We start from the raw sequence: 12,334 nt of genomic DNA, 5'->3' as shown, positions 1-12,334 counted from the left end.
TCCTGAGTAATTTCCACAGCTTGCCTGAGTGTTTTCCCCGAATTCTCTGTTTGGACTTTGTAGAGAGATAGTCCATCATCTACCTGATAGAAGCACCGGTCTTTTGACAGAGGCTCTGTTGCAGATCCTAGTGAATGACACTGCTGTAGCTGATGTGCTCGCATCCGTTTCCGAGCTTGTTCGTTTGTGTCCTCGTTCTTTGTAGGCATATTTCTCGCCGCTCGCCTCGCTATACTGTAAGTGCGCAAAACAAGTGGCCTCGTTTATTAGGCATTGTTAAAGAAGTCAAAAGTGCTGTTAAAGGAGCTTGGCCTGGCAGTAGCGTGGTTCGATTCATTTTGTTGCTGCGTTATTCTAAGATAAATATTAACAACATGTAACGCTGGATACTGGGTACGAAATGCGTTCTTTTCTAGCTTAAGAGTCAACCTACCTAAAATTTTATTAGTGCGGCCCGCCACAGCTCTCCTAAGTGCAAAAGTGGCCCGCATGCAAAAAAGGTTGGTGACCCCTGGCCTAGTTAGTCATTTATAGATAGAAAAAATAAAAGTACCTATCAAACTTATACTTTTTTCCTAACCTCTGCTTTGTTATGGCAAGTGATATTGTTGTTTCGCTTTAGTGAAATTAAAAAAAAAAAACATGATGATGATTATGAAACACCTATCTTTCTCATTTACACGATGATGAAACATTTGGTTATTAAGTAAATACTTATATTTGTACCTTTCCGATGCTTGACTGAAGATGATGCAGCAGCTTTGTCAGCATCTAACAGCTTGGTTAGGATCTCTTGATCTTTCTTCCCTTTATTCCTCACAAATCGAGGATTGATGTGGATTCTTTCATAGTGACGTCGGAGGCTGAATGAGCGCGGGAAAAGCATGTCACAAATATCGCATCTGAAATAAATTTAACATATCTTGGTCAAGACTTTGCAGATTTTCTTAGACATTGATTTTTTTTTGAAGATAAAAAATGGCCATATACACCTGAAAACTACAGTTTTGAATAATTCTTCATCAGGAATAATGTTATGACGGCATTCAAAAATTCATAAAAGTCATTTGAACTGCAAATTGCAAAGCGTGAATGACATCTGAACATATAACATACAGGCCCACATCAAGGATCCACACGAGAACTCCGTTACAACACGTTCACACATCATACTGTATACTGGATGTAGTCTGTTGTCTATGTATATTGCATGTAAGTTGCTTTGAAAAATAATCTTCTGGCATAGGGTTTTATTATGAACGAGGCAGTAGAGATCTAAGATTGGCGGTGGTTAATTTTGTACATATTATGTAATATATTCAAGCTACTCCTATTTCAGGTGGATTCAGTGCAAATATCGCTCATTCACTGAACGACATCAAAGGCATCCTGATGCTTCATGTTACTCAAAAATTTGAAACAAAATATTTGATTACTCTGCAGCAATAGGGGATTTAAAGATATAATTGTGGGGCAATGCAATTTGGTTTGTAAATAACAAAAATAGGCAATGCAATAAAGAATGCAATTTTGGTAAAGAGGTGACTTTCTTCAACCATAAACAGATAAAACCAAGCAACCACACGGCATTTAACATAATATATTAAACTGAACATAAACTATAAACTACGAACGTTTTCGGCCATATAAGTTACATGTTAGCCCTTTTCAAGTAACGAAAAATAACTGATTTTACATCTACATTAAAATAAATAACTGATCTACACAATGAAATTGAAAACGAAATGCAATGCAGAGGAGTTTTGAGTCTTTAGAGTTTTGCGTAAATGTTTCATCGAATTTGACACTAAAATCCACGAGGCTTTGCTAATAAAATCATGCAATTCTCGTCTCAATACGCAGTTGTTTGCCGCAGGTGCTTCTTATTTGCTTAACGTCTTTTCTTAATTCATCATATGATGCGGGTTTGCCTCGCGGAATTAACCGCCATGTGATGTGCCTTTCTCCTCTACTTTGCCGTTTCATTCTTATGCATTTCGTTTTCAATTTCATTGTGTAGATCAGTTATTTATTTCAATGTAGATGTAAAATCAGTTATTTTTGTTACTTGAAAAGGGCTAAAATGTGTATGGCCAAAAACGTTCGTAGTTTATAGTTTATGTTCAGTTTAATATATTATCAATAAAGAATAAACAAATAAAAGAATCAGCAAAGAAGTTTAGCTTCAGCTAGGATGAGAGCCCCCTCCGATAAATTTGCTTTAACACAAACTTTATTGCATTTCTTTGAATAAATTTGGAAACGCGTTATGTTAAGGAGATCATCGCAATACTGTTCTTGGCTCCATCGAAGTGTGATTCTGCTTAAGAGTAGGTGCCTTTTTAGCTTTCTTTACTATTGCGTCACGAAATGTCATTATGTCAGGAAATCATTTGTTTGTCCAACCTACCGATACGACGTCAGTCCACCGTTTTTGCGCAACGTGTGTTCCTTGCAAACCTGAAATGTAAATGATAAAACCATGAAGAAATTCAAGCTTTGAAAGCTTAAGCTTAAGCTTTGAAAGCTTAAGCTTTGAAAGTTGAAACAATGTCAAATTAACACGGATATACTTCCAGTAGGGCTATTCAAAAGGAAACGAAACCAAAACAAGAGAATGAAACTTTGCTTCATATTTAAAATGTTTTTGTTTTTAACCGCCTTGCAACTAGCACGTTAAAAAATATAGTTTTTGGCAACGTTAAATCTGAAGCGCTTTTTGCGCTCTGAGATTCTTGCGCGCTTCGATTTTGTTTCAAGTGCAGTTCAAAACGCAATTACTTAGATGTAGAATAAAACTTTAATTTTTTTTACACAGGTACCGGTGGTTAAAATAATTCATCTTAAAAACGATGTTTTGTTCTACTAACAACAACAAAGGAATAAAAATTCTTAAATTAAATTATTGACTAAACTAGATACATGCTTTGCACGGTGGTTCCTTTTTAATAGAAATATTTGTATGTACTATATAGGCTAGTAATGATCGGTGTTGGTCGACAACATATAGAGTATATGCGACTGGCTACTGCGTAGAAGTGCAGTAAGTGCTTCCATCTTGTCATTAACAACAACCACAACATGAAAATAAATATCGAATCGTTTAAATAATGTGTCTAAAGACCACTTGCATCATTCACTCCCAACTATTTGCGCGTTGGAGAGGGTCAATAAAGGGTAAAGAGTTGTAAAACATCATTCCCACCTTGAATCTAAAGTTTCCATTTTCATCAAAAGAGACGCATTTATCTGTGTACAAAATGTAAACATGGGATCATGATATTAATTTCAAATTTGTCACCTGAAAAACTAACTGTTGTTTAAAACAAATTAAAAAAATAAAAATTGATGAAAGGAAATGAACCTCTGCGTAATTGAAGCTAACATCTTTGCTTTGGTGTCTCAAAAATAACAAAAAGAGCTGTTTAACTGGCTGATGTCTTCAAAGGCACCACAAGTGGAAGTCTGCAACACTTTATACAGTATATTCTACTTATTATGAAAACTTAAAAAATGATATATTTGTAAATGTGTTCCATCTAAAGTAAGCTATTGTCTAAAAATTATATCTATTCACTATACCTACCTTTTCATTTTGTCTTACAATTTTGACTCTTTTTGTTAATCTGTACAATACTACGATTCTTCTTGATAATTTGTAGTTTTTTTTTGTCTGATTAAACTTTGACAACGTAGGCCTACATCATGTTATTTATAAAACTTTTCTATAAAAATGTAAAAAAAACTAAAATTTTGTTCAATTAATGTTCTTGAATCATCGATTAAGGTAAGCATGACAATTTTAACCCTTGGAATTACCTCTTGTTTCGTCGCTATGGATAAGAGCCGTAGTGGGTTTAACTTTTTCGGAAGTAGATGCAATCGATTGCTCAGGGGATTTCACCTTTACCAGCTTTATTGTTGCCTTTTCTTCTTCCAGATCCTGAAAGGTCAACGTGCTGGTTCAGAGGAGTACAACCTGCTGCCCGGGGGCCTAATAAGTACTGAATACAATTGTCAGGCCGCAAAAAAGTGCGGATTTCACAAGCCGTCCGTGCAAGGACTTTAGTCCAGTAGTTATAAGCAATTGTAATCCCTTCATGTCTACAAAAACCAGCGCATTGCGTAACCACTACGTCACACTTTTGCACTTTGTTGCAACAATGCTGCTGAGATGGAATGAAGTAGAAAACACAAATGTGTAATGTTTTTAGTGGCTAATTTTCGTTGAAAGATTTATCGAAAAATGTCTAAACGAAGCATTTGATAGACTACACTTGAAAATATCCACACTGCTAGATTAAAGATAGATAAAATCTTTCTCTAAGCGTTGAGACGATGTTAAATCATTTCACTTGGTGTCTTATTTCTGTTTTAGCACTTTTTAACGTTTGCGTTTTATCGCTTCTGTCTTTTCTGCTATGATTTGCTTTGATGGTCAAAAATACAAAACAAACTAATCTGAAGAACAAATCTTAGAATTGCGGTACCGGTACTGTAAGTTGTGCAGTTTATTTCAAGGACTGGCCTTTACATTTTCAATGACATTTCAAAAATCTAGTAACAAATTGTTGTTTCTATCACTGATATTATACTCAGTTTTGAAATTATCTATAGGGTAATTATAAGACAGCTACTGTATATATAGCTGTCTTATCAAATGGGACCTATTTGGACCTATGTAATAGGTCAATAATGTCCAAGCCTAGCATGGCGAATCTGTGAAATAGTGAGATGTAAATCAAGAATATACCTAACTGGGTCATTAAAGTGTGGCCGGACTTTTTAAGAAAACGGATTGCTGTCTTTGAAAGTAAACTAGGTCAAGGGGAGACTATTCAGAAATACTGATCTAGGGTCAATCGCATGTTCACCGGGGCTGGGATATAAGAGCAACCGAGCATTCGGCGGTAGGCTATAACTGATGTGCCAAGAAGTGCCACCGGTTTCTGACGTATGAACGCTTGAAACGAGCTCGTTGCCTTGACGGAGGAATGTCATCAAACACATCTGTTGATTCCAGCTGTAGCATATAGACAACGTTGTGCTACCTTGCTCAACTACCTATAGCCTGGTGATAAGTCATGCCTTTTGAGGTAAAAGCTAAAGAAAGAAAACCTTGATCACAAACCGTCCAATGCGGAGTGGTGCGTCCTCGACTACAGTCTGTGAATTCTTTCATCATTATCAGTAAGCTGCTCTTGAACGAGATGCTTACGCCCTCTTTTGGACCGTAACCTGTTGAACTGAACTGGTCTATGAAACGATACGTTGCAACGAAGAGTAATCAATTAAAATGTGGAAAGATATGACGTCATTGGTGTTTGCTCTATGTGCTTTTGCAAACCTCTGATAGAAAAGGCTTGATCTCTGGATGAATTGAATATACTGATAAGTTCAGATGTCCCGATATTTTGTACGACAATACAGGAAAGAACAATTATGGTGAATGAAAAGGTATTTTGTTAATGCCTTTGATGTTATCTCAAGATATTTTTATTTCAAACATCTTCATTAGCAAGTTTATTTGAAAAGCTTACCTCGACTTCGAAAAAATCCACAACGTCTGTCGGTGAAAAAGTGACTGCCCCATCTTGAAAACGAGTTGGTTTACGTATTGATCGAGACAATTTTGTCTTTTCCGACTGGGGAGAGTGATCAGATGTTTTCATTAGCAACGATGAACTTGAGGGAGAATGACCTGACGAGTCAAGATCTTCCAATGATTCTGCAAGAGAAATTTAAATTGCCGCAAAACAGGAAAATATCGATTTTTAACTGATAACTTTTTGAATAAGATAAACATTAAGAAACTTTTATGAAAAAACAGTGCGAAGTCGGCTATGGTGGCCAAATGGCGTTGGCAGACAACAGGTTCCCTAAAGCTCCCATGCTTGACGATCGCCAACAGCGTGCAGAGGTATACGGATGAAACGTCAAGTTACTTGGTGGAGGTGTCTTGGAAAGATCAGTTTTGTAATTTCAAACCATGTATAGCGTCAGTCAGCTGGTTACTTGATAAAGGCTAACATGAGTATGGCTGAAAACATTCGTAATTTTTAGTTTTTTTTCACGTTATTTTATTATGCTAAATGCCGTGTGATTGTTAGTTTTTATTTGTGAATGGTTAAAGAAAATCACCTCTTTACCGCAATTTTGTCTTGGAAACTAATCTAAGTAATCATTTAATCAATCTCACTAAATTAAATCGTCATCCCACCTCAAGATGCGATATCAAAAGGCGTAAAAAACGGAATAAAAAACTATTTCGGGTATAAATGGCGCACTTTGGTTTGAAATGCAGTGGATTTGGCTGTTAGTTATTCTACCTTTTGGAAGATGCATTATGTTTTTGGCAGATATATAATGTCTAAAGCTGAAATTAAAAATTGAAACTTACCTAGTTTTTTACACTAATTAAAAAATGTGGATTGATTGACAGTGGATAGTTTTAATATTAGAGGCTTTTATCACTATTCTGGTGTTGTCAAAGTTATCTATAATTGCAGAACCGATATACATGACAAAATAGAAAGTTGCTAGACTACCGTTAGAAGATGAAGAACTGAGCGGGGATTTTTCTTTCTTTGGTGACGTCGTATTGTGAGGAGATGGGGAAGAGTCCATGCTTTCATTTGTGGAATCTTCGTGTTCCTCTACTTCATCTTCCACACTCTGGAAACACACAGTTGTTAGGCGATTGTATATATGATAGCTTTATAATGGAAGAAATTACCCGAGCAAATTGTTATCTTTGCAGAGATTTTCAAGTTTAACTTTGGTAAACTTAAGAATAAGACTGGTGGAAATTCTTTCAGTTCTAAATTTGGCCTCGTTTTTTTTTTGCTCAATGACTACAACACTATACTGAAAGACAACAGATACACGTAGCGTAGTTTCCTTTTCTTGCTTGCCAGCATCTCTCAACAATAGCAATACTGTAACAATTTGAGGAAGGTGAGATACCTAGCGCACACCATGAGACCTAGCCTTGTCCATTTGACTGGCAATACACAGATCTAGAGCAGCAATGCATGCACTCAACCAACCAATTCACGACGTGCGTGTTGAGTGGGTGCTTGCGTCTACCTCCAATGAACTATCAATTACCTTCCAATTCTTGAAACTTTTCAAGGTTTGCAGAAAGGGAAGTCACACTTATCACTGAATGCTTCCTGAAGCAAGTTACTCCAACTGAATGATGCATAAGTGAGGATTGGCACTCTTATCAATGTGGGAGTGTGGAGCGAACACATAAAGGTTGTTGCTCCGAGAAATCGCCAAGTTTTTCTATCGTTTTTGCTTTTATGTTATTCGTATATAATGCAAAGTCTGACCGAAGTAGCCTTGCTTTTTCAAGTTCAAGCACTGGTATTTTTAAACTAGAATGAATACGCTAATTACACCTACACGTAGGTCAAGGCTATTAGCAAATCGGCGATATTCTTGGCAAAAGGTTAGGGATGGTTCCCCTTCAAAAAAATCCTGCGTGCGCAACTGTCAACGTCCCAACTGCAACTTCTCCCAAGCAAAAGGCTTAATACTTCAGATCAAATATTTTAAATAATTAAAATGTTTATCTTTAAATGAGCGTTCGCTTTGTCACCTTTCATCACTACGCCGGGCAACAGTTGTTGGCTGTGGTTTTCAGCAACATTACAGCACTGGATTTTTTTCGAAAATATTACAACAATTTCTGAAAGAGATAGGGTCCGATCTAAGATAGTAATTTTATTTGTTTTTTAAAGTTGCATGACAAGAAAGTTGATCACATGCCACCATATCGAAGCCACCGTTGCAAAATTAAAGTACCGTATCAAAATCACTATATTACAAAAATGCAGGAAAGGATAAATTTATGAATTAATTTCTTCAAAACAAACCGTTTTCCAACTACGCTTAAGTTAAGATCTTATATGCGCAAGCAATCAATTTACAATAACCCACACTTTTATGTGTTATTATTTCAGACAAAAATGCTTCATTTATAACACCCAAACTTTTCAGTATTCAATGCTTCATTTTCATAAAGCGTGACCGTTCCGCACCATCGCACGCGCTCAACCTTACAGAAGCATTACGATTATTCGGCAACAAATAACCACCACTTTGAAAAAAACACATGAGCCACATCTGCATGCATAGAATATTTTGAAACCTTAACTTTCCATATTTTAAAAACTGTTTGAGTCATTCAGCCGTGATCCTCGTTCACTCAGTTACATAACTCCACCTGGTGTCAAGAATCAAACTTGATTATGGCCACTAGGCAAAATTTGCAATTTACTTCGCTGACGCCCGTTATGTTGCAGCTGTTAAAAGAGTATCACAGTGATATCGCATCGAATGAACAAGCGATTCTTGACCATTTTTCTACCCTGTTTTTTTTTCTGAATACGCTGTGACAGCAGTTATGACAAACATTAAAACTTCAGTCTCATCTAAACATGACCAAAATTAGTCATCATGGAAAGGTAGTTTACTTTGCAACTACATCACCTCTAAAAAAATAACACAGAACTGTGTGGGATGGTCGCCTATTGGGATCTAGCTGGTAAGGGGGAGGGGGGACAAGTTTGATGTACTACCGTTGCATTACTTTCACATAGTTTTTTGTCCATGCAGAATTGCATGGTATTCAAAGATTTCTAGAATCATGACATGCGAAACTATTTGTTGATAGCAAGGTGGGCGTTGCCACGTGTTGGTTTTGAGTCTATCCTCGGACTGAGTAAGCCTCTGATAGGTCATTCCTGCCAGTTTCGCATATTTGGAGAGGCTTTGATCTACATCGCCAAAACAACACCAGTTTGACAAAAAAAAAATGAACCAACGTTTGATTGCTAAAATGTACCAAAATTTGCAAAACGTCAAACATTACAGCAACACTTGAACACACAAACAAATGAGATTCTTTCAGTTACTCATAGTTTATGTAAATCCATTAAATAACAAACTAGACACCGATATGTTGTGGGCTGCCAAGCAAAAAGTTGAAATGATGACACCGCCAAAAACGAAGAATCACTGAGAAGATTATATCACACAAAGTTATCCATTAAAAATTTATACCAATTTCATTCGTCATCATAAACTCTGTATCTAATAGAGCAGGGCTTCCCAAACTTTTTAGCTCGCGACCCATTTTAATCTCCTAAAATTTTTCGCGACCCTTTACGGTTAAAATGATAAACAGTGCGAAATATAGCCTATCATTTGTGATATTGATGAAAACTTAAAACAAGCTAACAGTAGCCTACTCAATGACTGTTTCTTTACAGTTTAGCCTACACGCAGCCTTCTGGAAACAAAATAAAAAACCAAACACATTTATTCAGATAGTTGTGAGTGTGATGGATGTGACATTTTTTTGCTACAAAGCAAGTCTAGCCGTGACTCAGTTGGTTAATGCTGGTTTCAAGGCAGTTTCAAAGCTGCTTGCAGTAGGTTTGATGGTTGTACGTCAACGTTGAAAACGCTGACTCGCACAAATTGTCTTCGTAGGCTCCAGCTCGTGTCCGAGCATTGGTTTTATTTTCCAGTCGGATTGGGCTTTGGAGGCCCAGTCTATAGTGGAACAGACGTGGGCAAAAGTCACATTATATGGAGAGTTGGGAACGTGGTTGTATTAGCTTTTTTTCTAATGTTTTATTTTTTCTGAACCTATTGCATCCTGCTCTTTTTTTTTCGAAAAATTCCATGCCTTCCCTCGTTCTCTTCCTCCAGATTGACCTATCACTGGCAAACCGTTCCCACGATTCTAGATCAATGTTTGCTGGGTCGATGGAGACTTTAACTGATCTTCGTAATTGCGTTGTTGGTAAGACGATCCTCTCAACGAGTAGGCTACCCAGCATTTGCCTCCGTTTCCTCTGCTGGAAATTTTCAAGACAAATACGTCAAAACAAACGACAAAAGTGCGGTTAGGCCTACTGCTAAATCAGGTAATGGTAGATATTCCGCTTTAACGTTAAGCCAAAAAGTGAAAAGGTGTTTTGCATAAAATTTATAAATTGCCACAAAATTTAAATTTCAAGTCAGAAGATAGATCAGTGAATTCTTTCTAAGAGAAGTGCTCAGTAGGCTAGCTAGGCTACTTTGTTTTTGCGGTGCAAATAGGTTTTGGATTCAATATAATTTGGTATTGTCCAATTGTACCAAGGCCGAACCGGACGTCACCGTACCAACTTATTACAACTGCTGAGATTTGACATCAGAAAAGCTGGCCTGGGATCCCTGCTCAGCACACCACATCTCCATCGATTGCAAAACATCGCAAAGGACAAAACTGAATGGAGATCCTATCAACCTTGTTGAAAGACTGATCGAAGCCAGCGGATGCCAAAGATTTGGCTACACTGGCGGCGGAGACAGTTAAGATACAATAACAATAATTGTCCAATTCTGGAAGAAAATCCTTCTGAAACTGTTAACAGATTTGACAAACGTTTAATAAACAAAGGCTTTAGCATTTGATTTTACATCATTGTTAACCCAAAACTTTTCAGTAAATGAGAACATTTCAAACGAATCATTTGCAACTTTTTTGTTTCCAGACGTTTAATGTGTTGATGAACGCTTTAATTTTAGATTTCAATGTAAAAACATAGATGCTTTCTCTATGGAGGGACAACTTAAGTTCGTTCAGTTTTTTAAGCAAATTTGATAAATGGCACAATTTCAAGAACCATATGTCATTGCAAAAATGGTGGGCAAAGTCTGCATTTTTTTTTCGTTAGAAAAATCACGACTTCAATTTTCAAAACTAATAATCTTTTTAGCTATCAACTTTTAAAAGCCATCTTACTTCACATTGCAATAAAAGATTTTTATATTCCGATTCTGTTTTACCACATTAATCTGCGAAAACACGCGTATTGAGGGCCCGACTCTCAATACAGTTAATAACTTGCACAGAACTGTTAATATGCAGTACTTTGTGTAAAATTGGTACACTCTCTGCGACCCCTGAAGTTCGTTACGCGACCCCTTGCGGGGTCGCGACCCCCAGTTTGGGAAGCCCTGTATAGAGCATCTTCTTGTGAGTGCATATACTTATCATCAAATGCAGAAAATAGGACCTAACTATGTGCAGGGTTTTCGCTGCTAAATCGTAAGACTACGTAAACTATCAATATACTGTAATATATAAAATCCTAAGCAAGAAAAACTTTCTGGGCACCAATAATATTGGTGTTGCAAGCACAGTAGTGCTTGTTCACCTTTCATGATAAATTGCATAATAAGTCGTTACAAATTTTCTTTTAGTTTGTTTAGACTATTTAAGTTGATGCCCACCTGCAATGTTTCATCGCCGATCGTGGCTTCTGAAGATTCGGGGAGATCACCAGTACCACTTTCGAAAAGTTCATCACTGGATTTAAGTTTGATTGGATTCATGACGTCTACTTTTAATTAATTAATTAAACCATATTTTTACAATTGCTACAAAGAACACTGAAAGATATTTAGATTTAAATTATCAGATTAAATATTTCTTACACAACGGAACACGTCGGGTGTCAATCTCAAAGTTTTCTGCACCTTTAGACATATGTTGAGATACACGAATTTTTAAGTCAACAGATGTTATACAAAACTCCCTCTCATCATCGGGGTCGCAATAGCTGTCTCTGCCATGCGTAGATCTGGCTTCAAGCTATTTGTGCTGGGAAACATACTGTAGATTTTGTGATTCAGCGTAGATTATATCTAACTACGCTGAAGATGCTAATACAAAGGCAAATTGATTTTTACGTAATAAACAATGCTGAAGTTGTTGTCCAAATGTCAGCTTTTGGAACTATAGTGATGAATGCAAATCAGCAGCAGTCTACTGTTTTAAAAGGTTATGATATTCTTTAACCTGTAGTAAAATAGTACAACTATTCCTACTGCCCTCGTTGCATTGTACAACACTTGTGTAATTTTTTTTAATATTAGTCGGGTTTCCATGCAAATATTCAATAAGTGATCGTCAATGTTACATAGAAGTCTTCACAGCCTGCATTGTTTGGTTAGCTGTAAACAACCCAGAGTAAATCTAAATATGAGATTCAATGCTTTGCCCTGCCTTCCACTTCCGCAAATCAGCGTTGCTGTGTTTCCTATGCTGTCGGCTCCACAAAGCTGCAATCTGCTGTGGGTGACCAGTGTGAGTACGTTCGCCGAGGCCCATTGCACTGATTTGGCGCAAAGGAAACCTGAACGCATGAGCATCTGAGAAAAACTTGACAAACTCAAAAGGGCCTGTTCAAATATCATGTACAGTAGTGCTCTCTTGAAAAGGCATTTTCATCATATTGCAATACATAGGTTGTCAAAAAGTTTCATA

The 12,334-nt window shown here is 36.9% G+C and overlaps 1 protein-coding gene across 1 annotated transcript in view; it reads right to left on the bottom strand.

Annotated features, from left to right (window-relative positions):
• The window catches only part of LOC145765412 (uncharacterized), a 33,880-nt gene extending 22,442 nt beyond the window's left edge, over positions 1–11,438 (bottom strand). Inside the window, exons 1-7 of the mRNA XM_082577237.1 lie at positions 11,299–11,438; positions 6,549–6,675; positions 5,541–5,728; positions 3,820–3,943; positions 3,206–3,249; positions 2,411–2,460; positions 727–902 (exon numbers count right to left, since the gene is read on the bottom strand). Coding sequence (XP_082433363.1) covers positions 727–902; positions 2,411–2,460; positions 3,206–3,249; positions 3,820–3,943; positions 5,541–5,728; positions 6,549–6,675; positions 11,299–11,400 — 811 coding nt within the window. The 5' untranslated portion in view covers positions 11,401–11,438. The remainder of the gene's footprint in view (positions 1–726; positions 903–2,410; positions 2,461–3,205; positions 3,250–3,819; positions 3,944–5,540; positions 5,729–6,548; positions 6,676–11,298) is intronic.
• Between the last annotated feature and the right edge of the window lie 896 nt (positions 11,439–12,334).

The sequence above is a fragment of the Aplidium turbinatum genome, chromosome 2 (assembly GCF_918807975.1).
Source record: "Aplidium turbinatum chromosome 2, kaAplTurb1.1, whole genome shotgun sequence".
In the NCBI taxonomy this organism is placed as follows: domain Eukaryota; kingdom Metazoa; phylum Chordata; class Ascidiacea; order Aplousobranchia; family Polyclinidae; genus Aplidium; species Aplidium turbinatum.
Note: the sequence above shows the minus strand (reverse complement) of the source record. Positions and strands in the feature narration are given on the sequence as shown.